At 38.7% G+C, this 26,776-nt stretch overlaps 1 protein-coding gene across 5 annotated transcripts in view; it reads left to right on the forward strand.

Moving 5' to 3' along the window:
• Positions 1 to 26,776, forward strand: part of LOC137649613 (oxysterol-binding protein-related protein 3-like) — a 304,712-nt gene that overhangs the window by 73,398 nt on the left and 204,538 nt on the right. For 4 of the 5 annotated variants that reach the window (XM_068382594.1, XM_068382611.1, XM_068382598.1 and 1 more), the window contains exons 5-7: positions 8,631 to 8,798; positions 8,933 to 9,071; positions 17,687 to 17,806. In XM_068382594.1, coding sequence (XP_068238695.1) covers positions 8,631 to 8,798; positions 8,933 to 9,071; positions 17,687 to 17,806 — 427 coding nt within the window. The remainder of the gene's footprint in view (positions 1 to 8,630; positions 8,799 to 8,932; positions 9,072 to 17,686; positions 17,807 to 26,776) is intronic. The other variant, XM_068382620.1, reaches the window with a different exon arrangement.

The raw sequence follows: 26,776 nt of genomic DNA on the forward strand, positions 1-26,776 counted from the left end.
ATAATACAACTGGTGAATAGCAAAACCATCACTCTATAGACTAGCTTGTTGTATGATTGAAAATCCAGAATTATCAAAATAAAGGCGATTTTATATCATGCGTTTCCTAAACACGCTAAAAAGCACAATAGAAAACGACAACCAATGTTTTTTTTACGTTTATCTCTGATCACAACGAAGAAACAGACGCATTTATACATCTGTGTTTTTGAATTGACAGCAATTTTACCAAGTATAGATTATATGTTGAATTTGTTATTACCAATGTTCTAATTATTTTTTATTAGAACTTTCAAATAATTGAAATGAATGCCATTTATGAAATGTTTTTCTTTATGATGCCGCCTGAAACGGAAACCTTCCATTTGTTTACGCTCCATCTTCGATCATAATAAACAAACGAATGCATTAAACACACATGATCTAAGTCATAACTAATGATATTACAAACATTTAGTAAACATTATGTTATTACAAATATTTTACTTACCGTATCCATATAAATTCCTAAATTTGTAGCAAAGCTGGAAATTTTTTTCCTTATGCGTTTAATCCACAATAGCAAACTGCCGCTAATGACAGAGTGATAACTTACGATAATTCTAAACTGTTACGAAAGATAATTGTCCTTTCCATATCCAAAATACTTTTCCTAACTTCAGTTATAAGTCAACTTGTACCCACCTCAATTATGGATCCATATGCAAAAAAGGTAAAAGAAGAAAGTACTAGGCCTATTTTTAAAGTCACCGAACAATTAGGTTACCGCTATAACGTTCGATGTGAGAGAGAGAGAGAGAGAGAGAGAGAGATGGTTTTAAAGTACTAAACAATAAATATGATAGGTTATAACACATTGGAGTTTATTTAATATTAACTGTATAGATGGTTTGAATAAGTTAAGAAATGGTGTAAACAATTCTTTGTTATTGTATTCGCGCGGAAGCTAGACATCAGCTGATGTGATCACAGCCAAAAGTAAAACAAAAATAAGTTAGCAATACTCGATTTTTAAAACACACCCGAAATTTAACAACATAAGTACATGTTTTATTATAGCGCAATTGACATTTAAGGAGTAAAAATTTTCTGGAATAGAATGGTGTTTCCTAAAAAATAGTGGTTTGCGGACGAAATCGGTTACCGTATTTTAAGCTATGATTGAAATGGATGTATACACGGTATAATCTTTTCGTTTTGTATTTAATTGACACTTCAAGAAAACCGATTTTGGTTTCTACATCTATTTGTAAGTATTGTATAACGAGAGAGAGAGAGAGAGAGAGAGAGAGAGAGAGAGAGAGAGAGAGAGAGAGAGAGAGAGAGAGAGAGAGAGAGAGAGAGAGATATTATGAGGCAGAAGGTTACAGACCTAGAACAGGGGAGGATGAAGGTGGGGGGAGTGATGAGATAGGCTGGGTGGACTCGCAGGGGAGACGGTAGGAGACGGGGGAAGGGGGGATTTGATTGCCAGTGGCTAAAAATAGATTCTGAAAGACGGTAAAGGGAAAAACGAATCCCATCGAATAAACAGAATAAGGAAAGGGAATAAGATCCAGAGGAATAATAGATATAATGGAATGAAAATGACTAGATGGTGTTAGTTGTGATAAGAATAATTTAGATATTTGAAATAAGAGTGTCTGAGGGGGTATAGAAGGAATTCGTGATAAATATAGAGGAATATCAAAGGATACAGTTAGTTTGCATTAAAGGGTTTGTTATCATTTATCGGCAGTGAATAGCCTAAACTTCGGTAACGAGTCGTCAATATTTTGTCATATTTTAAACAGTATACATTTGATTTGCAAACATTGGTTTTGTAGAGTAGACGGTAAAATAAAATCTTAGAGAGAGAGAGAGAGAGAGAGAGAGAGAGAGAGAGAGAGAGAGAGAGAGAGAGAGAGAGAGAGAGAGAGAGAGAGAGAGAGCATCAAATCTCTCTCTCTCTCTCTCTCTCTCTCTCTCTCTTAGATTTTATTTTACCGTCTACTCTACAAAACCAATGTTTGCAAATCAAATGTATACTGTTTAAAATATGACAAAATATTGACGACTCGTTACCGAAGTTTAGGCTATTCACGAACCCAGTCTACTCGTGAAAACCTTGAATGCCCAAAGGGAAAAATAAGGCTTTTAAATATACTGTACTAAACAAAAATAATGCTTAAATATACCATCATTAACACTACCATTACAATTATCGTAAGGTTGGAGAAAGATAAAGATTGCCGAGAACGTAACCACATTTCTGTTTACATTTTGTCAGCTGGACTCGCACAGTTAACAGTTGATTTCATTGTTGATGTGGAATTTTATCCTTAAATAGGCTATTCATTATGAAATTATGTTAATGAAATGTAATGTTGATATTGTTTTGTAACATTTATTATAAATCAACGTATTTAGGGCTACCAATATACTTAAAAAGACAATAGATTTGATACATTTTGTAGTGCTTGACTCGCGAACTTTGAACAGCCTCGTAGATACAGAAAATTTATTTTTGAAAAATAACGATCGCGGAAAAGGGGAATCGTGTAATTCGAACACGCTTAATTCGGGACCCTACTGTATATATATATATATATATATATATATATATATATATATATATATATATATATATATATATATATATATATTTTATATGTATACACATATACATACCTACATATATACATACATACATATATACATACATACATATATACATAAATACATGCATATATATATATATATATATATATATATATATATATATATATATATATATATGTTACTATATATATATGGGTTATGGAAAAAATCCGCGAAGTGGTGAATCCGCGATGGTCGAACCGCGAAGTAGCGAGGGTTCACTGTAGCACACTGGGTCAGACACTAGTCATTTTTCTTTTTCACGCCAGTGATTATTTTGAGGCCATACCTCGGGAAAACAATTATGGAGTTAGCTCTTTAGGTTCAGCATGCCTCGCTAACCCTAGGAAGGTCTAAGAAGGTAGTAAGGATCTAATCCGTGACAGGGACTCGGGTCCTATACCAGTCACAGAATCCCTCTTCTCCTCATAGAGATGACCCAGAGCTCTGTACGTTTTAGGGCGAATCCATCCAAAACGTTTTCAAGCACAAACCCTACTTACAAAATATGATCCACAGAAGACCTGATACATTTCTCTATCACTCCTGTGGTCCATAGCACTCTTGAGCAGCTCCTTTGGGACACAAACCGTGTCATTGGTAGGGTGGATACGTGTCTAATCTTCACCTCTCCCTTTCCACAAGACGTGACCCACAGAACACCTCATACGTTTTCTCTGTTACTCCTGTGGTGGTGACACAATAATAATAATTTCTTAATTTCTCGGGCTCCTCGTTAGACAAGTAGCAGAAAGTTCAAGGCATTGGCTATCCGGGGTAAGACTGGGATGAATGAAAGTATGCCTGGTTCTTTTACTTTCATCTTCCCCTCCTTTGAGGAACAGCACCATGGATACCTTTGGAAAGCTGGCTTCAACCTCTGCAGGTAATACCCACTTTTCTTGTGTAACCAAGTATGTTTGTAATTACTCGTACACTTCCCCAACGTCTCCTACGAGGTAGGCCTGGGGAAACGTCTTTTCGTTTGTAAGGCTCTTATTTTAACTAGGAGCATCTTTTTACCTAGATGGTCTTATGATATCTCTCACAACTATTTTGTTTGTTCAGGCCACTCTCATACTTACTGGCATTGATATGCGAGGTGCAAGGTTTCCCTTGATTACAGTGTAATACTGTACTAGGGAAACCCGGGTCAATGACTAAGCCAGTAGTCGGACTTACCACCCTCCTAAGAGTAAGTCATCCAATAAATAGTGGAAGGTTTGTTAGTATGGGAATAAATGACAAAAGAGGAGATAATTTGTATTTTTCCCTAATACAAAACTGGAGCTGTTTATATGAATTGGCCTGCCATCACCTTTCCTCCAGTAAGTCCTGTCTTCAAACAAAAAATTACCTTGTTCACTGATTCGTGAGCAGATATGGGTGGCTAGGTAGCCCCCAGCCACCCCCCATACCTACCAACTGTAGTGGTTAGGTAGGGTTGCCACCTTGGACTTAAAATCTAATGGCTGCCTTCCAGCCTCGCTAGAAGTAATATCCAATAAATAGCTCCAGGTTTGTATTAGTTAAGGAAAAATACAAATTATCTCCAAATTTGTCATTTAACTCATGCATCACAGGGAAGTATGTTGTATCTACTCCCCAAAGATGAGAAACAAATCATTAGAAAATATAAATATACAAGTATACATGGGTAAGAGTGGCAAATGGAAGAGTGGTAGAAGGGCATTAATGAATTGTGTTGATAAATAAAAGAATGTTTGGAGGATTGAAAGACGTGCACGTGTTTAGGGGTATGGCTAACGGTATGTCTGATAATTTTTTGGTGGAAGGAAAATTAGTTGTAGCAAAAGAGTGGGGGAATAGAGTAGGTGGATGTAAAAGGTAGCTAGTGAGGGTTGAAGAGCTAATAAATCCGGGGGTAAAAAGTATATATAAAAAAAGGTTGAAAATGGCATATGACGAAGTAAAAGTAAGAGAAACTGGTAATTTAGAGGAGGAGTAGAAGTTGGTAAAAGAAAATTTTGTTGGGATTGCAAGTGATGTGTGTGGCAAGAAGTTTGTTGGAGGCAGCATGAGGAAGGGCAGTGAATGGTGGAATGAAGGAGTGAAGGTAAAAGTGGAAGAGAAAAAGAGGGCTTTTGAAGAATGGCTGCAGAGTAATAGCGTAGAGAAGTATGAAAGCTATAGAGAGTAAAATGTGGGAGTAAAGCGAAAGGTAAGTGAGGCAAAGAGGGCAGCTGACCTTAGGTGGGGTCAGGGATTGGGTAATTCATATGAAGAGAATAAGAAGAAATTTTGGAAAGAATTGAAGAGAGTAAGGAAGGCTGGTTCAAGAATTGAAGAGACAGTGAAAGATGGAAATGGAAGGTTATTAAAAGGAGAGTAGGCAAGGAAAAGGTGGGCGGAATATTTAGAAATTTTACTGAATGTTGAGGATAATAGGGAGGCAGATATAATTGCTGTTGCAGGTGTTGAGGTGCCGGTGATGGGAGATGAGAATGAGGGAGAGATTACAAGAGAGGAAGTGAGGAGAGCACTAGATGAAACGAGAGTAGGAAAAGCATCTGGTATGGTTGGTGTGAGTCTGATATGTTGAAGGAAGGGGGTGTGACTGTACTTGAATGGTTGGTGAGATTGTTTAATATGTGTTTTATGTTGTCAATGGTACCAGTAGATTGGGTTTGTGCATGTATTGTACCACTATATAAGGGTAAGGGAGATGTGCATGAGTGTTGTAATTCAAGGGGTATTAGTTTGTTGGATGTAGTTGGAAAAGTGTTTGGTAGAGTACTAATTAATAGGATTAAGGACTGTAGTAATGGGGGATGTTGAGGAAGGAGAGGACTAATTGGTAAGGGACCTCTGATAGTGGTTTTAACACGCCCCAGTTATTATACCGACACCCTATAAGGGTGAGCGAGCTGGGTATATTCCTGGCTTTCCATGCAACTTTTTTCTCTGGTATATTTAGCAGTATTTATACCTTAGAAATGGTGCTATAAGGAGCATTTCACTTGGCGACACAGGTCCCTCGCCCAGAAATAGATTTTTCCTTCGTCAAAATCCCTTAATAGGATTAAGGAAAAAAACAGAGAATGCAATCTTAGAAGTATAGGGTGGTTTTAGAAGAGGTAGGGGTTGTATGAATCAGAGTTTTACAGTTAGGCAGATATGCGAGAAATATTTAGCAAAAGGTAAGGTGGTGTATGTTGCGTTCATGGATCTGGAGAAAGCGTATGATAGAGTTGATAGGGAAGCAATGTGGAATGGGGTGAGGTTATATGGAATTGGTGGAAGGTTGTTGCAAGCAGTGAAAAGTTTCTACAAAGGTAGTAAAGCATGTGTTAGGATAGGAAATGAAGTGAGCGATTGGTATCCGGTGAGAGTGTGGCTGAGACAGGGATGTGTGATGTCGCGGTGGTTGTTTAACTTGTATGTTGATGGAGTGGTGAGAAAGGTTAATGCTCGAGTACTTGGATGAGGGTTGAAACTGGTAGACGAGAATGACCATGAATGGGAGGTAAATCAGTTGTTGTTTGCGGATAATACTGCACTGGTTGCAGACGCAGAAGAGAAGCTTGGCCGATTAGTGACAGAATTTGGAAGGGTGTGTGAGAGAAGGAAGTTGAGAGTTAATGTGGGTAAGAGTTAGGTTATGAGATGTACGAGAAGGGAAGGTGGTGCGAGGTTGAATGTCATGTTGAATGGAGAGTTACTTGAGGAGGTGGATCATTCTAAGTACTTGGGGTCTGTTGTTGCAGCAAATGGTGGAGTGGAAGCAGATGTACGTCAGAGAGTGAATGAAGGTTGCAAAGTTTTAGGGCCAGTTAAGGGAGTAGTAAAAAATAGAGGGTTGGGCATGAAAGTAGAGAGAGTTCTGTATGAGAAAGTGATTGTACCAACTGTGATGTATGGATCGGAGTTGTGGTGAATGAAAGTGACGGAGAGACAGAAATTGAATGTGTTTGAGGTGAAGTGTCTAAGGAGTATGGCTGGTGTATCTCGAGTAGATAGGGTTAGGAACGAAGTGGTGAGAGTGAGAACGGGTGTAAGAAATAAGTTAGCAGCAAGAGTGGATTTGAATGTGTTTAGGTGGTTTGGCCATGTTGAGAGAATGGAAAATGGCTGTCTGCTAAAGAAGGAGATGAATGCAAGAGTTGATGGGAGAAGTACAAGAGGAAGACCAAGGTTTGGGTGGATGGAGGGAGTGAAGAAAGCTCTGGGTAATAGGAGGATAGATGTGAGAGAGGCAAGAGAGCGTGCTATAAATAGGAATGAATTGTGAGCGATTGTGACGCAGTTCTGGTAGGCCCTGCTGCTTCCTCCGTTGCCTTGGATGACCGCAGAGGTAGCAGCAGTAGGGGATTCAGCGTTATGAAGCTTCATCTGTGGTGGATAATGGGGGAGGGTGGGCTGTGGCACCCTAGCAGTACCAGCTGAACTCGGTTGAGTCCCTTGTCAGGCTGGGAGGAACGTAGAGAGGAGAGGTCCCCTTTTTTGTTTCATTTGTTTGATGTTGGCCACTCCCCAAAATGAGGGTGAGAACGGGTGTAAGAAATGAGTTAGCAGCGAGAGTGGATATGAATGTGGTGAAGTGGTTTGGCCATGTTGAGAGAATGGAAAATGGCTGTCTGCTAAAGAAGGTGATGAATGCAAGAGTTGATGGGAGAAGTACAAGAGGAAGGCCAAGGTTTGGGTGGATAGATGGAGTGAAGGAATCTCTGGTTGATAAAAGGATAGATATGAGAGAGGCAAGAGAGCGTGCTAGAAATATGAATGAATGGCGAGCGCTTGTGACAGTTCTGGTAGGCCCTGCTGCTTCCTCCGTTGCCTTGGATGACCGCGGAGGTAGCAGCAGTAGGGGATTCAGCGTTATGAAGCTTCATCTGTTGTGGATAATGGGGGAGGGTGGCCTGTGGCACCCTAGCAGTACCAGCTGAACTCTGTTGAGTCCCTTGTCAGGCTGGGAGGAATGTAGAGGGAAGAGGTCCCCTTTTTTGTTTCATTTGTTTGATGTTGGCTACTCCCCAAAATGAGGGTGAGAACGGGTGTAAGAAATGAGTTAGCAGCGAGAGTGGATATGAATGTGTTGAAGTGGTTTGGCCATGTTGAGAGAATGGAAAATGGCTTTCTGCTAAAGAAGGTGATGAATGCAAGAGTTGATGGGAGAAGTACAAGAGGAAGGCCAAGGTTTGGGTGGATAGATGGAGTGAAGGAAGCTCTGGGTGATAAGAGGATAGATATGAGAAAGGCAAGAGAGCGTGCTAGAAATATGAATGAATGGCGAGCGCTTGTGACAGTTCTGGTAGGCCCTGCTGCTTCCTCCGTTGCCTTGGAGGACCGCGGAGGTAGCAGCAGTAGGGGATTCAGCGTTAAGAAGCTTCATCTGATGTGGATAATAGGGGAGGGTGGGCTGTGGCACCCTAGCAGTACCAGCTGAACTCTGTTGAGTCCCTTGTCAGGCTGGGAGGAATGTAGAGGGAAGAGGTCCCCTTTTTTGTTTCATTTGTTTGATGTTGGCTACTCCCCAAAATTTTGGGAAGTGCTTTGGTATATGTATGTATGTATAAATATCTATTATAAAAGAAACATGTTCATTGTAGCAATATTATTAAAGATAGTGATTATAGTAAAGAGTAATGGTACTGTAATAACAAGAATAATGATATAAATGATAATTATAATAAAAGTAATATATTGTACTGCAATAATCATAATCATACTATTTATTGCTGTCCTTATTTTAACTGTATTCAATATTATCCTTTGATTTCTTTTATTTTGGGGGCCTCTGAATGTAATACCAGCATGTAACAAAGCACGGCTGGCCCTTAATGATAATACTTTACACTGAGGTACTTTTCCAAATAATATTAATAACAATAATAAATTCCACTGACAGGCCACTGAAGAATAGATGATTGCTGTAGATCAAAAGTATAAATATTTTGTAAAATGCTGTATTTAGATTTGATCATTGATTATTTTTTGTGAATTATAAATTGTCTTTTTTTTTTTATCAGAGATACTTTATTCTGGAGAAGAGCACTTTAACGTATGCTAAATCTGTTGCTGATATAGCAAGAGGTAGAATTTTAGGGAAAATGGATATTGGTATGTCTGTCATCTCAACTAAAACAAGGAGGAGAAGAATTGATATTGATGCAGACACCTTGATATTTCATTTAAAGGTACAGTAATGGCACTTTTGTTCATGTTTAAGTATATAGTATAGTGTTTTGGAGATTGGAATATTATTAATTAAAATCCAGCATTATTTGAATATATTTTATTTTAAAATGTTGATGTTGATGTATCATTTCAGTGCAAATCTCGGGAGGTGTATCTACAATGGGTTGAGCAATTAAAACAGCATAGACTGCACAAGCAACATCAAATACTTTACAGTAAAGATCAACAAAAGTTGGCATCCCCTGCTTCCCCATCAGACGATTCTCCTACAGGTATAGGGATGGTGAATTTTTCTTTCTTGATTTTTACATTTAATCATATGTATTATAAAGTTAATTTGAACATCATAGTCATTCTGGGAATAACTTATGCATTGCAAGGTGATATTTCTCTCTGCTATAAAGATAAAGGCTAACTAGTGCTCAATACCCATAAATGTTTAAACGGGTAAGTAGGGAAATTTATGGATGTTGATTTGGTTCTCAAGTTTCTATTGTGGATCAGTTTAGTACAAATTCATCAGTTATAGGAGAAATTAGTTTAAAGTCTTGCTTGCAATTCAGATAGGTCTAACATTATAAGTAATGTCACTTTTATTTTAACAACTCAAACTGTACCACCTTAGCTATCTGTTGTAGGGAGATAGGTACGGTACTGAATGTCTGGAATCTTATCATTATTTCAATTAAACTTTTTCAAATTCATGTGCTATTCATACTCAAATAGAAATACTATATCTATAAAGATGAAAAGTTTCTAAAGATGCATATACAGCCCTTTTGTTTCCACCACACAAGAAGATGCATAATGGATTGAAGTGTTTGGCTCTGAAAGAAAACAGAAGGGAAAAAATCATTGTATGTTCCCCAAAGGTTACTCTGACAGATAGATTTTTTAACTTATGTGTTTAGCTGTAGCTAATGTCAAAAGGAAAAGGGTTTTAGCGATGAGGTCTTTAGGAGAAAAATTTCTTAGTATATGGAGTATAGCCTCCTTTCAGTTAGGTATAGCATGGATTGGCTTTGACGAGTCACCTTAGAGAGAGGTTGTTTGCGAACATTGGCTCTTTATAGTAACTTTCTTGGACCCATCGACAACAGGTGCCACAGATCTGTGAACTATTCCATCTGTGGTGAGAAAGGAGCAATAAGCATTATCCTTCTGTTCGCAGAAATCCTGTACTTGTTTAACACCTGTCGAACCTTAGCAAACAGTGGGAATGATAATAAGTAAAGAGTTCTTATATCATGAGAAGAGTACTAAAATATCTAGTTAACATCTTGGCACATAAGGGTAAGTGAGTATTGGAAGTACTTCATTATTGAAAGGAGAGCTATAGAGATCCCAGACTACTATCTTTGTTTAAGCCTTGTAAATTATAGGTGTCTAAAAGATTGTCATGGATATGGGAAACCGATGTTATCTCTGTTAAAGGGCAAAGTAAATACAGTATTAATTAGAAAAGCACTCTGAGAGTGCAGACCTCCGCCATGGCAGCTTATTTCTTGCAACCAGCATGCCCTTCCTGAGAAATAATCAATCATTTCCAGCTGTTTAGAATCCCTGCAAGTTTTATTACTTTACGATTAAAATTATGGCCATATGGTTGATAACTGGAATTTGACCTTTTGCTTAACCTTGACCTTGAACTCTACTTTGACCTTCAAACTTAACGGCTCTTTACATAACAGTTTAAAATCCCTGCAAGTTTCATTAGTATACCATTAAAATTGTGGCCGTATGGTTGATGACCGGAATTTGGTCTTTTCCTTGACTGTGATCTTGGACTCGACCTTGCCCTTCAACCTTAACATGTATTAATTGGCGTGGATTTTCATACACTCAAATATGAACCAGGTCTAAAGTCTCTGTTACAACGATGTCCGAACTTAGGGCTGATTGCGTAAATTAGACAATTTGCTTGACTTGACCTTTGACTTTGACCTTCCAAAACTTAATAATTTCCAGGTTTTTACATAAGTTAATCGCTGCAAGCTTCATAACTCTAAGATTAGAACTGTGGCTAGGAACTGTTCACTAAAAAAAGCACACACACACACACACACAAACACAAACAGGGTAAAACTAAACCTTCTTCCAACTTTGTTGGTGCAGGTAAAGATCTGTGTGAATACCTGTGATCTGGTAGATACTGTGTATCTTTAGACTTCACTGAAAAGTGCATTAAAGTCACCAGTTGCCACTTGAGGAGTTGAATTAGAGTTTGATAAGGTTAGGGTAGGTCTGAAATAATACGCATTACATGTATTTCTGAGCTACCACAGAAGAAATTATTAGCCTTAAAATTTTAATATAACAAAAAGTAATAACAGAGGCTGTAATAAAAAGAAAGCCTGGAGTAAAAGCAGTGTTCTCATTCCCTCTGTAATCAGTGAAGTTAGCTTTCTTTGTTTAAATACTGTACATTTTTCTAAAATACTATAATTAACTGCAAAGGAAAGTATAAACTAATGTAATAGGCATATATAAAATACAATGAGTAGGTATAATGATATACTCGAAGGAGGACATTTTGATGAATTTTATAACTAGTTTAGGTAACAGACTAGTCTGATACCAGTCACAATGTCTTTGAGTCATGAAAAACTTTTAGAATATTATTATTATTACTTGCCAAACTGCAACTGTAGTTTGAAAAGCAGGATGCTGTAAGCCAAAAGGGAAAAATAGCCCTGTGGGGAAAGGAATTAAGAAATAAACTACATGAGAAGTAATGAATCATTAATAAGAGATATTAAACATCAAAACAAAGCTTTCATATATTAACTATAAAAAGCCTTATGTCAGCCTCTTCAACATAAAAACAATTGCTGTAAGTTTATACTTTTGGAGTTCCACCAATTCAGCTACCTGATTTGAAAGATCATTCCACAATCAGGTCATAGCTAGAATAAAACTTCTAGAATGCTGTGTAGCATAGAGCATTATGATAGAGAGGGATGATTTAGAATTAACTGCATACCCAATATTACTTGCAGGATGGAACTGTCTGGGAAGATATGAATGTAAAGGATGGTCAAAATTATGCAAAATCTTTTGCAACATGCATAAAGAACTAAAAGAACGATAGTGCCAGAGATTAATATCTAGATCTGGAATGATAGATTTAATTCTTGTCCAACAAATTAAGATGAAATTCAATAGCTAAAGTCCAGACAGAACAACAATACTGAAAACAAGGTAGAATGAAAGAATTATAACTCTTTCAGAATAGATTGATCATTTAAAATCCTGACATTCTCAGTAAGCCATTTTTTTGTGCAGTTGAAGAAGAAACAGACTAAGTGTTTTTTGAAAAGTAAACTTTCTATCAAAAATCACACCTAAAATCTTAAAAGTGTCTTATAGAGTTAAAAGAAACATTATCAATGATGAGATCTTTTGATCGTACTTTTGAGTTTTGTTAGGGTTTAATTTCATGCCCCATAATCTACACCATGCTGTAGATTTAGCTGCATCTCATTTAAGGGATTTAGCAACCTCACGTCTACATTTAGGAGATGGAGTTGACGAAAAGAGAGTAGCTTCATCCGTATTGCAACAACCTTGTTTTCTAGGCCAAACCACATGTCGTGTATAGAGTATGAAAAGTAATGGACCAAGAACACTACCCTAAGAAACACCAGATATTACATTTCTATACTCATTATGATGCCCATCAACAACAGCTCTTTGCAATCTATTACTTAAAGAAAAGCAATGATGATGCTAAGAAAAGATCCACCTATTGCCAACTATTTGAGTGTGAAAACAAGGGTCTCACGATTAACACGGCAAAAGGCAGCTAAAAAATCAAGGCCAACCATATGAACTTCCTGACCACAATGTAGGGATTTCTGTTCAGCGTTGGAGATTGTAAGGAGGACATCACATTCTCCAAGGCCTTTATGAAAGCCAAATTGTAAACTAGGGAATAGATGATTCCCTTCAGCATACCTATTTAGACAACACAAAAGGTGTTAAAAAACTTTAGATAATATGGGAGTTTTGGAAATTGGTCAGTAATCAGCTGGGCTAGAGATACTGCAAACTCTTTTACTTAATGGAATATTACCAATTCTCCAACTTGCTTGCTATCTTGGAAAAGATAACAGGTAACTTAGTATCTAAGAAATCTGCAGTATTTATGAAAAAGGAAAAATACTATTTGGGTCTACACCTCCATAAGCATCGAGGGCCATCAACAGTGGGCCAAAAAGCTTAGTTGGTTTAGCCTTAGGAGAATAGAAACAAGGAAGATCACGTTTCTCATTGCTCTTTTACTGTCATAAATATCAGGGAGCTATTCCTATGAATAGTGAGTAACAGAGCCATCTGGTTTAAGTAAAGGATAAATTGTTAGATCTACACCAAGCATTGCAGATTTAAAGGTAGGCCACCACATGTGTTCCTATGTTGTTCCAGAAAAGGTTTATTTTATGGTTGAATTATATTCCTTATCATTTGGAGCATAAACTCTCAGAACAAAATTTCTTAACTGAGTATAGTTATTCCAAGTCAAATGTGATCTGTTATCCTTCCAAAGATGATGGGCCACCTGCTTCCCCAAATAAGCCTGTCTACAATCATCATAGAACCAGGGTTTGTCTTTCACTCAGTATTTTAGCACTTAAGAAGAGATACACCTATTAGCTATGTTAATTAGATTCTCATTCAAAAGAACAGCAGGCTCAAAACTTTTATACAATTATGACCTATTCAAATTCAAAAGATCACTCAAAATGCCATTCAAGCCTGCTTGAAATTTCATATCTTACATGAGTAAGATACATCAGGGATAGGTTGCTCAGTCTTAATTACTAACAAAATTAAGGCATGATCAGATGTTCCAACTGGAGAACCAACCTTACCTGTTATAACACTAGGGGAGTCAGTGTATACTAGGTCCAAGGAGTTACCAAGCCTGTGAGTAGCTTCACTTACGATTTGCTCACAGCTTGATTCAGAGGCAATGTCTAAAGCTCTTAAGCCATGGCGATCAGTTGGAGAAACAGAATTTAATCACTCACTATGGTGAGCACTGAAATCTTCATCAAGAACAAGAGGCCATTCTATCATCATGGTAGAAGGCAATCGAAGATAGAATCATCCAAGTTTGAATTCCAGTAGATTGAATGCAATTAGAAGTTTTATGCCTGCCATAAACTTGTATTACCTAAATCTCATGACATCCAGGTAATGAAAAATGATTTATAATATTTAAAAAAAAACTTAATGCCAATAACAAAAGCAATATGTACAGGAATACATAAAAAGTGACTGATTCAACCCAATGATTAAAGATGAAATGTCGAATAAAATTTGTCAACATACCGGAGTCGACACACTATGCAAGGCTAAGTACCCTCCAGGATAGCCACTTCAACTGAAGGGATGATGGTTTTGACAATGAATACTTATGAGGACGATAAAGAAAGAGATAAGGAAAAGGCTACCTCTTGGTAAACCACCTGGAAAAAATATCCCTTCTAATAATCCTGACCAACACACCATTTGAAAAAAAAAAAAAAAGAAAAAAAAAAAAAAAAAAAAAAAAAAAAAAAAAAAAGAGAGAGAAAATAGATAGAATAGTATGCCCAAGTGTACAGTACCCTCAAGTGAAAGAACTCTAATCCAAGACAATGGAATACCATTGATTAGAGGCAATGGCACCACCCAAGACTAGAGTACATTACTCTAGTTTGAACTTGGAGTGCCCTTCTCCTAGAAGAGCTGCTTACAGTAGCTAAGGAGTCTCTTCTACCCTTTCAAATGGAAAGTAGCCACTGAACAGTTAAAGTGCAGTAGTCAATACCCTGAGTAAAGGGGTCAACTAAAATAACAGCTTTTTAATAGTTATAGAAATTTAAAGACTCGACTTTGATCCACAATGAAAAGGGGAATGTAGAGGCAGATTTATCCAAAGATTTTCAGTACACTTGACTTGCGCCTCATTTTCAACGGGTACGTTAGTGCTGCACCCACAGTATTTGGAGGCTCATGGGAAAAAGGCATAACCTATGTAATGTTACCTCCCTAATAATAGCAATGTACTAGTATTTGTGAATTAATTTTTTCTCATTTTTAACTAAAGTTCTGATTTATAGCCAAACTCGTAAGGGTAATAAAGGCACTTGTGCAGTGGCGACTCGTGGCTAAAATCAGGGGGTGCTGCTCCAAAAAATTGTAGCCTTTGTTTTAATATTGTGTGAAAGGAAACAAAGAAGTATAAGAAAATGTATTCAGAAATTTGATAGAATGCTAAAAGAGCAAAATCAAACAATTTTTACTTGCCATAACTTAAATTGTTACTATTCAAGCCTGTATCATTCATTTAGAAATTAAATCAATTTTTTTTGTTTTAATATGAGCCATAAAGATTTATCATTTTCTCCTTGAGATCTGGATGACAGACAACTGAGTAATGTTTTTCTTCATTGAGAGCAATGCAGGTGTATTTATTCTTTATGAATTCATAGTGCTGCTTAGAAAAATTTATTGTTTTCAGTGTTGAAAAGCAGCATTCTGCCTGTTGTAGTCATGGGAATTGTCAAGAAAACCGAAAAAATGTAAAAGAAAAAAAAAATTGAATCACACAGAGTAGCTGGAAGTAGGATAATAATCTAATTCTACGTTTTATTACATTCAAGAATATAGTACACTTTTCTAGCACAACACCTGTGGAGTAAAAAATATAAGTACCTTCCACTAACACATCAATGTCGGCACTGTGAGAATGACAGGCTCTCTCCTCTCAGCCCGTGGCTCAGACTCGCGTGTAGCTTCCAGTACATATGCACACAACAACCTATCATCTTGCAGCTGGAACTGTGAAGTGCACAGTTCCATACAAAGAATCTTATTTTTTTTTTCATAAAGGGAAGGATGGCTACTGACATTAAGCTTAAGAATCATATATTGCACAAATATGAAGAAAAAATATAAGAAAAATCATTATATTAAATATTTTTTGATAATATCAAATAAAAATAAGGGGTGCTGCTGTTCCACAGTACTTATTACAAGCCGCCACTGCACTTGTGTCAGAACTTACCCAATCAAAATAACTGTGATGAGCTAGTAACTGAATTTGCAAGTGAGAGGAAATGTACTGTCATCCAAAATGTGATGTGATTGGCCAGCTCCAGCAGATACATCACCAACAACAAAAATATTCATAGTTGTTCAATTGAATAAAATATAATGGTATCTACAATCTTTTCCTGGCTTTTCCCATCAACTATCAGCAAGTGCTTTTTAGCTCTTTGCACTGTCACCTTGGTCAGCAGCCACAACAACGTACTTTCACTTTAAGAGGTACCGTAAGGGAAACACTTTTTACTATGGCATTTAAATCACAGTATTACCCCCGACCTGATGCATCAAAGGAATATGGATAATGAACTTCCTGAAGCAATTCCTGTGCATACTGCACACAGTAATTGATAATAAAACCTGGGGAAAACTTCTTGAAATGCAGCAATAAACGAACAATTGGGTGTAGGTATGATCAGTACCGGGTAACGGAAGAAACTGAGGAAACAAAGAGAATGGTGTGCCAGTCACCACTTATTGCTGGAATCTCCTTCCTTCACTAAGTGTGTTTTTATTAAAGGGAAGAAAATTTTAGATTTTACGGGTAAAGGTCAATTAAATTGAGCTTCTGGAGACAAAGCAATATGAACGTCAGGGAAGGTTCTTAGAAATAATATATAGCTTTTGAGTTAGTTGGAATGTTTTCCCCTGAAACTTACTTCATCAAATTCTTATATGATGGATTACTTTGCAATTGCTTTTTAATGAATGTCACCCTATCATGAAGCACTTATTATTTGTATTCAATAATGTATGAAATATGTGTAACATAGCATTTACAGTGTACTATCTAATATGTGTCTTCTTAGAATTCAATACAAACCTTACTGGTTTTTTTTTTTAGAAAAATCCCTCAAAATTCTCTTATAATCTTCAATATTTCTGTTTTTTCTAATTGCTATTTTTTTAAGAAACTAAAATAATATAGTAAAATAACATTAGACCAAATATTTTTAGGGCCACCCCCACAATTATAAATTATTTTTTATGTTAGTAATGATATGATATGGTAACAGTATGATTAAACTTTTTAATGTTTACAATTATTGTTATTTAGGGTCCTTAGTTGTCATGAACCAGCAAGTTGTATAGTTATTTGTACTCTGAATGGCTTTACAAAGAAGCAACAGATGTATCAGGTTCATGATTTGATAGCATAACCACATGAATAACTGTAGTGTTCATATGTGTGTGGAGGATTGTTTAGATTAGTTTAAAAATTTTTCAAGCACAAGGTAATTCTCACATAAGACACAATTTGTATATTGATTAGCATAGGGTGACGGCATTATTTTTTTTTCCAAACAAATGATAATCCAACTGTAGGTATGTAATGCCTTGAAACTGTATTTGTATATTGGAATGTAAGATACTATAGGATTTAGATTACTGTACGTGGGAATGTTCATGGATGCAATAATTTAGAAAAAAAAAAAATTTTCATGCTAGAAATTTATTATACAATACTAAAGGAATATTCGGAATGGTATGTGAAATATGAGAAAACTGTAAAACTACAAAAAGTCTCAGTCTGTATTCTGATCTTCCAGCACAAAGGTAATATAATCCTTAAGCCATAAGATTAAGAATAAGTCAAGTCTTGAAAAATTGAGCCCCATTTGTTGTTTATATACATTAATACAGTATGTTTTTTATCCTTTTTCAATCTAAAGTTCATTTGTTAACTAATGCAAGGAAGCATTAATCATCTCTTTAGGTTTGGCTTCTGCCTTTTGTTTTTAAACATTTTGCCTTTTCTATCATATCTAAAAGAGTTCTTGTCTTTCAACAGATCCATTGATCTCGAGTGGACGCACCTCCTTACCAGGCTCTTTGCCGGGATCGCATCATAATACAATGAACCGTGAAGGCAAGTCAAATACCTCAACCACATTAACAGGGGCAGCAGCTGGTAAGTACCAGCAATTAATTGAATAATTATTAAAGATTGGCATAAAGTTTACAATACATTACTATAAATCCTCAATTTAGTGAACTAATTTAATCAAAGGGTCATCAGTAAAACTATATTTTTTATATACAGTAGATGGAATGGAGTACTTAAGGTAAATTTTTTGTATTTTATATGACCTACATGGCACTATATAAGCTCATGGCTTTTCATTTGGTATTACATAAATAAAATAGATTTATTTGGTATCTTATTAGCTTTGGATAATCTTTAATCTCTTTTACTATATCACCACAACCTATACAGGCATTGATCACCTGTTTGAGGAACCACTGTATCTCGTTTAAGAAAACTATACAGATATCTTTTTCTGTTTCATATGAATGAATTTGTGGTTAAGTTATTGACGTTTTTATTCGATAATGAAAATTAGTTTTATCTGTATAATGATTGATTTTTATTTTTTGTTGCTACAGAAGCTGATTGCAAGAAATTTTATTTTTCGTAGTTACAGAAGCTGATTGTTAGAAACTAGAAAGATTATTAACCATTAAATTGTCCCTTGCAACCATGTCCACATGAAATGCAAAATAATAAGTTTAATACAATTTTTTATTTCTATTCTCACCTGATGTTCATATCACGTTCGTCAACTTTACTCATTGCAGTAAAATAATTTTCTTCTGCTTTCTTTCCTTCCAATTCACTAATGTCTCATGTACTGCAGTGAGACCAGTATGAAAAGATAAAGTTCCTTGCATGTCAGAAAGCTTCTTAAGTTTCAAAGTCAAAATACGGTACTTCCCTACATTTATTGTTGTGAACTTCCCCAGATGTTCATATTGCTGACTCCTACACTTTACAGGTGGTGGTTAGCCAGTGAAGGAAATAAATAAGATATTTAGTTTCTATTATCAATTAGTTTTAAACATAAAACTTACCCACTGGTTATATAATGGCTAAAGTCCCTGACGCCTCGGCAGGAAATTCAAAATCTCTTGCGCAGCTTTGCAGATATGCCAGGTGTACCCCAGCGCCCTCGCGGTACTACAGGTAGAACTATACTCAACCAATTCAGATTTTTTCTGCCGCCATAGCTGGCTGTACTATTGGAAATTCTCTCTCGTTTTCTTACTCTGTTTGGACGTTATTTGGTGATGTATTAACGTTTTTGAGTTTTGGCTTTCGCATTTTTGTTTTCTTTGATCTGTGATCACATATTTATAACTTAAAAGGTAGGGTTAGAAGGTTTTTCAACCTATTTTAAACCTCACGAAAGCATAGGGGTGAAATGTAAACATTTCGACCTTTGATGACGTCACAGCCTCTTCCGTAGGCTAAAAGTCTGTCTTGCTTTTTACAAAGAATTTAAGTGAATATGCTTTTAGAGTATTAAGTTATAAATTAAATTGAAAGAATTATTTTGAGAAAATTTTATCCTTTTAATAGTTTTCTTTAGATATTCTTTGATCTGTTTGCAAAGATTAACTAGCGTTCAGTTTATTTTTGTTACGCAGTAGTCAGCATCGTTACGATGTTACAATATATTGTAGCGATTTTATGAATAGTACTTTCTTCTTACTTCTCAAGTTTTAAATTGTACTTTATAAAAGGAACATTTTGGTTTGCAATTAATTGGTCCTTTCAGTATTTTTTCCTTAGTCAGAGATTAAAGGAAGTTACAGTTCAGTTTATTTTATACGTTGCAATATTCTTTACAATCGCCGTAGCACATGATTCTATGTATCGTTGTTGCTTTGGGGGTTTTCAGTACTGTATACTAAAATTGTGCGTATATTATTTGTAGATGTTCCAATGATGCGAGTGATGATTCATCTTTTATTGGAACCCCTTAATTTAAGGGTTTATTTTAATTTATAAATATTATATCGATTAAGGTAATATTTGATATTTAATATTTTGTTACATTTATATGGGATTCGGTACTTTTGCATTCCTATTCAAACAATTGTCCAGTGACAGAATTATAAGTCTCTCCCTTTGGAGTTCATTTCCTTTGAGAGAGTGTATACTTTGGTTTTCAGGTAATTATGAAACTATCTTTGTGCCAAAGAGTAAAGTGCAAATTTTTTAGTGATAAATTGTGCAGTGAATTTTATTCAGTGGAGAGTGCTTCTATTCGGACCTGTCGTTATCCTAGCCTTAGACCTCTGCCGAGCTTCCGGACCCAGGGGAGAAGTTAAGTCGAACGGCGAAAGGAATCGAGAGGGTAACCAGGCATTACAGTCTTTTAAGATCTGAACTGAAGTCCTCTCGAGCGTTTTCTGTCGATCACCAGAACGCTCACCCTCGCTATAGATAAAGCGAGGTATTACTGTTTTCGTAGGCGCTAAGCTGAAAACAAAATTAGATTCGTTCTGCGTGTGTTACGTTTCATGCGGCGCAGACGCAGTGCCGCCACCTCCACCTGATGGGTGTCGTCTCTTGACAGTGGCAAGCGCTATGGATCGACGAAGATAATGCTGAATACGTTTCGCCTAAGGTTGATCCTTGATCTTTGTAGTTAGGCATGAAACAGTATCTATCTTCGTTAATGCAGTCTTTTCAGTCTGCCGTTAACAGTGCGGTTGGGTGTCTCGATTCCGGTCTTTGACACGGTCGCACAGGCGACGTGTCTTTAACGGTGAGGACTCGTTGTCGCACAGGCGGCCTACCAGCCACAATGTTCAATGGTGGGGGAAAGTGGATGCTTTACTTCGATTACTGCTCAACACAAAACGAATGCTCATAGCACCTAGTATCAGTCTATACAGACGCGCCGACGTTCGCCAGGCAGCAGAGCCGGCGAAGTGTCATCGGAACGGTGCGGCAACGGAAGTGGAACGTCGACGGAATGGAGCGAAGCGCCACTTCAGTGTGGACGCTTCAGCGTCAGTGTGGATGCTTCAGAGTCAGTGTGGACGCTTCAGCGTCAGTGTGGACGCTTCAGCATCAGTGTGGACGCTTCAGCGTCAGTGTGGACGCTTCAGCGTCAGTGTGGACGCTTCAGCGTCAGTGTGGACGCTTCAGCGTCAGTGTGGACGCTTCAGCGTCAGTGTGGACGCTTCAGCGTCAGTGTGGACGCTTTCAGCGCCAGTGTGGACGCTTCAGCGCCAGTGTGGACGCTTCAGCATCAGTGTGGATGCTTCAGCGCCAGTGTGGACGCTTCAGCATCAGTGTGGATGCTTCAGCGCTAGTGTGGGCGCTTCAGCATCGGGGTGGATGCTTCGCTACCTATGACAATAGACTCTGTGTCTACCTGACCATGAACGTCTAGTGTTAAGTTATTGTTGCTCCAGGCGCTATATTAAGAAATAAATCTTAACTAGAAAGATATTATATTCTCGGACCAAGGCCTGCTGGGCTAACTCTTGGTTATGAGAACTAGAATTAAAACCTCTAAGTATTGAGGTCTGAATTCAAAATCATAAGGAGTGGATTCCTAAGAATCAAGACGTCTCTTCCTAGGATAGAGATTGTAAAAGAAAGGGAATAACTTTCAGAAACTCGTGAGAATTTTTTAAAGAGTTTCCCTCATATTTTTTGCCTGTTGCTCCTCGTTCTGACTTCAGAGTTTTCGCTAGTTGAGTTGGTGGTGTCGCTATTTATTTTATTTTTATTACTAGCCAGCTACAACCCTTGTTGGGAAAGCAAGATGCTTTAACCCAAAGGGCTCCTTTAGGGAACGATGGCCTAGTAAATTAATGGTAAAATAAATAAATAAATTAACATTAAATCATTCTCAGAAAAATAACGAACCTCCCTGTAGAGATTGATACAGCGCTTGCAGCTGCAACAACAGAAAGGGCATTAAGGCCTTTATGAGAATAGAACGTAAAAGTATATCTCCCACCACGGGCAGATCTTTTATGATTTAATGTATTATGTTTTTAAACCACTCTTGTTAGTGACTCTGGAGGAGGTGTTTGTTCGTGTTCACCTTGCCCCTAGTCCTATATCTCTAACTTACGTTCCAACCCTTGGGAGAAGGAAGGTCGGTAGGCTGAGGTTCTTCGCGGACCTTGTGCATTATACGTCTGTTCCGCCGAGCGATATTGTTGATGCAGTCCAAGACGTTCTTTCTCCACTTTGGAATGATAAAGTAATGCTCTTTTCTTCGCCTATGATTGGCGAGCTATGACATCACAACCATGTGACATAGTATCTTGACAAAAGCGAAGTTGGAATGTCTTGAAGCGATCAGTTCGTCATCGCTATGGTATCATGAATCTTGTAACTGTTTTCTGCATATTAGAATGCAGTTCCCTGACGAGAATGACATTCTACGTTTTCCCTGTCTACCAGACTAGGTAGTTACTCGTCATGTATGCACGCGAACAGAACTTACCTTCACAGCAGTCGTGTTTTGATGCTTAAACAGGAAGCAATCGAGTGTGTTTTTTCTTCCATGAGAGAAGCGGAAGTCAGACAAGCCACTTACAATCCTAGCTCTTCCTCTGGAATCTGACTCACTTTCAAGGAGGAAAGACTTTGTCCTCATCGAAGGACGCAAAACCTAGACTTGGTAGTCACCAATCAATTTGTCCAAGACCTTTCAGGAGTTGTATGTTTTCTATTAACTTATCCTGCAGTATCTAACGTTCGCCGGAATTTTTTCTTTTCGGAAGAAGGCGACGTGTCAGCACCAGAATCGTGTAAGACACACAGTTCTTTGGGGGAAAAGGTGCTCAGTTTGCTTCTGTTCACACTTCTTCTCCTCCCCCAGTTTGGAGAAAGGTCTATTACTTTCTTCTGAGATCTAGCGACTACTGTTGACGGGATCTCACAGCATTGGATACGTTCAGTTCGCGCACAAGGCGCGCTTGAAATGTCATAGGGACTTTCCCAGGTCACTCACAGGACTGCGGTTGATGTTCTCTCCCGGCCTTCGCCCATGCTTAAGTTGGTGCACTCACTACCCCGCGAGTGTAGATTTGGTTTGAGCTAAAAAAGGTCTATTTCATCTGTGTTTAGCGTTTACGATTCTCGGGGGGAGAAAATTTTCTCCTAAAGAGTCTAAGGACTACCATAGATCAAAGAAATGGTTTTCCGATTAGTGTCAGAAGGCATAGTTCTCCTATGCTTAGTAACGCTTCCTCGCAGAGATATGCTCGTGTTACGAGAAGCGTTGGAGCAGGTGCTTGTAGCAGTCTGGTCTCTCTCTTACGGCAGACATCACGCAGACACAGACGCAAGTTCTGGTCTCTCCCTCACGCAGTCACAGACGCAGACACCAGTCTGGTCTATGTTGGACGCTGACAGTCAAAGTTGATCCTTTCAACAAGTTATCCCATTTTCGTGGTCTGTGGGACGCGTGACTATCACTCATGCGGACGCATCCTACACGTGGACAACTCTCGGCAATCAGTTCCGTCTTTCCGTCAATGACTGGACGCGATGCTGTCGCCTCCACACAGCACGCTGTAGATTTACAAGCCGGGTACACACACACCAATGTATCCACACGACAAGGTCAATACATACAGAACGCTGACACCTTACGGCAATGCAAGCACATGTGACATTATGGTTGCATGCTACACGCATAGTCAAGTTTTTTTTTTTTTTCTCACAGCAGTATAAACAGACTATTGTCTCTCCTTCGCGTCTCTCTGGCCTCGCAGCTAACGCTCCCTCGTGTCAAGCTTTGGCTTTAAGTTTGTTGAACACTCGCTGATTACACACGAATCAGGTCTCAACAAACCTAGCTTTAATATCGGTTTCTTGCGACCGATATGGACGAGTTTTGGGAGGCGGTTCTAGATCCCGATTCTCTCTCATGACATGTTGAGTGTAGGCAGCATGCTGGAACCATTCTGGACTCTAGCTAGGACCATGCTGGGTGCATGCTGTAAGCATGTCTTTAGTCCTTTTCCCCGTGTCAGGATCACGAACGTTTTATGTTAAACCATCAAGCTTTAGGTCTAGCTGCCTCCAGTATTTCGGAAAACCCCTAAGATCTAGAGGGTTGTTCGAAGGAGACGGCTGAGGCTTTCGCTTGTACAAAGGACATTTGCCTCAAGGTTTTCCAACCCAATTAGAGTGTTTTATGGAGTGTTGTAGAGCTAGAGCCGGCTCTTCATTAGGTAACTCTAACACAAGTGGCCTATTTTTTCTTAGACCTTAGAAGAAAACACATTTTCTTTCCTCCTCGACCATCAAAGGGTACAGGAGTATGCGGGCATCTGTCTTCAGACGCAGAAGATTGGATCTATCAAATAGAGACATGATAGATCTTCTCAGATCATTTGAGAGGACTTGGAGGCATCAGCAAGATGCGCCAGCCTGAAATTTAGGGTTTGTTTCTGGAGCTTCATGGTAGTGACAGATCCGACCCTTTACACTTGGTTTCTTTTAAGGCCTAACTTTGGAGACTTTCTGAGTAAGTCTACCATAGTTGAGAGTCAGTGAAGTTCACTCTTTTAGCAAGAACACGGACTTCACATTGGTTAAGCCATAGGTACCTTGCAACCTGGATTCTTGGTCTTTAATAAACATCTTTCTCATCCATAGCCAAAATCTTTCGAGATCACTATTCTCTCGAATTTGGTTTGTGATGGGCTGAGAAGAGTTTTTTGCCCGATTAAAACGATGAAGTTTTATTGGGACAAGAACAAAGAAGTTAAGAGTCTATTCATAACTCTTAGGTGCACGGTCAAGAAGCCTGGGCTATCCATGTCTAAAACATTATCATCTCGTATAGACTTTGATTACAAAGGTTCTTCCACACAGTTGGGTGACAGATCATAAGATGTTGAAAGAGTCAAGACTCACGAAGTTAGAGCTGTAGAAACTTCTGTAACTTTTAAACTAAACTGTTCTCTGCAAAGCATCACGTATACAGCCTTGTGAAGGGGTAATCCTGTATTCGCCTTGCATTACTTTTACCGTGTCCAGTCTCTTTATGAAGACGTCTACGTTTTGGGATCACTTGCAACAACGAGTGAGTAGTAGGTGAAACATTCTCCACTACATTTCCCTAAATTCCTAGTACCCCTATTCTTCTCTTGGAACTGTCATATATATTTTTATGATTGTACGTGAAGATTGGTCGGCAATCTTCCGCAATCTTTGACCTAGTTAGGTGGTCATTTTGTTCCTAGAGAGCGCCTGGAACAAGGGTATTAGTTGAGGTCCTGTCCTGTTATAGGTGGTTGTACCGTTTGACAGCTCCTAGAGATCATCAGCCCCGAGTGGTTCACTGGATCTCCTAAGGATAGCAGACTAAATGAGGCAGAGCATTGCTGTCAGCTTCCTCATCAGGTTAGAACCGCTTAAGTTGTTTATGTAACTCTTAAGTGAATTTCCAATTATGCAGCTGTCTCTGACCCGCCACCAATGGGTGTCAATCAGCCATTTTATAACCAGCGGGTAAGTTTTATATTTAAAAATGATATTTCCATAATAAAATAAATTTTTGAATATACTTACCCGCTGGTTATATAAGTTTTAGACCCACCCTGCTCCCCTCTAGAGACCATGGGGCATGGAAAATCTGAATTGGTTGAGTATAGTTTTACCTGTTGTACCGCGAGGGCGCTGGGGTACACCTGGCATATCTGCGCTAAGCTGCGCAAGAGATTTTGAATTTCCTGCCGAGGCGTCAGATACTTTAGCCATTATATAACCAGCGGGTAAGTATATTCAAAAATTTATTTGTTCCAACACAGGGACTTACCTTGAACTACTTTCTTAGGAGTTTCCTGGAACCTCCTCTTAACCGACCAGAGTTTTGTGTAGTTTACCCTACTTCCGTTTTCTGTGATGGTAGGCCTAGGCGGAAGGATACGTGCCCTGAGGGCAATCTCGAGGCAGACCTCATGTTAGCTTGGGTCTTGACCTTCAGTAAGTTCTCTGGTCGGGTCGTGATATCATCTCGACGCTCTCCGTATCTCAGTGCGACCCTTTGTGTCCCCGACTCTTGTGTTCCACGTGTGTTTCCTCGTGGTCCATTGTGCTTTCCCTTGTGCTTTCGCGCTTATAACTTAATTCCCTTGTGTTTTCCCTTGTGTTTATTAGTTTTCTCTTATCATTTTCCGCAACGTTCCTGTGTCTGGCGGTACTGTGATAGTGCGTTATGGAGCATCCCCGCCGTTGTCCTGGGCCTAAGGCCGGGAAGTCGTGTGGAGCGTTCTTGTCCAAGCCTGATGTGGACCCGCACTCCCTTTGTTCCTCTTGTAGGGGTAAAGTGTGCTCTCCTTTGGACACGTGTCCGGAATGTGTTTCATGGAGTGAAGTGTATTTTGTGAAGTTTGGTACTAAGAAAAAGAAGTCGTCACAACGTTCTCCCAGGAAGGCAGGTTTTTCTTCTCCCGCGACATCGGCTGGAGAGAAATCTGACAGGGTTCCTTCTTCTTCCCCTACCCAGAGTAGGGGACGAGGTAAGTCAGTTAAGGGGAAGAAACCGGTGGTTCTTCCCCAGGAGTGTCTTCTAGATTCTGGGGTGACTGTTTCTGTACAGGCAAGTGGGGGGCCTGAGAGTATGTTTTGTGAGGGCCGCGGGACTTTGACCTTGTGCAAGGGGGGCACGTGTCGTCTGGTGACCCTATGTGGAATAAAAATGTCCCTTTTTCTTCTCCAGATTCTTGGGTAGATGTTTCAGGCACCTCCGCAGCGGAAGGCGCCCCAGAGATGGAAGATTCACCGCTAGAGGATCCCCTCGGATGGAGCCTTCCGAGAACTCCATGTAGGTCTCCGTTGAGAGTGGAGGACGGTCTGGGGTACTCTTTTCCGATCATAGAGCGTCCTACTACTCCTCCAGCAATTTCTTCAGCAGTCCCTGAGGTTTTCCTGCAACCATCAACGTCCGGGACCCAACAAGTGTTGAGCAAAGCTCCACCAGCCCCTCGGTCCCGTTATGAGATGTCGGAATCTTCGGCAGCAGGTTCGTCGTTCTCATCATCAGAAGAAGTTCAGAGGAGACACCGGAGGAAGAGAGACAGATCTTGGAGAAGGCGGTCCTATTCAAGG

The sequence above is a fragment of the Palaemon carinicauda genome, chromosome 1, assembly GCF_036898095.1.
Source record: "Palaemon carinicauda isolate YSFRI2023 chromosome 1, ASM3689809v2, whole genome shotgun sequence".
In the NCBI taxonomy this organism is placed as follows: domain Eukaryota; kingdom Metazoa; phylum Arthropoda; class Malacostraca; order Decapoda; family Palaemonidae; genus Palaemon; species Palaemon carinicauda.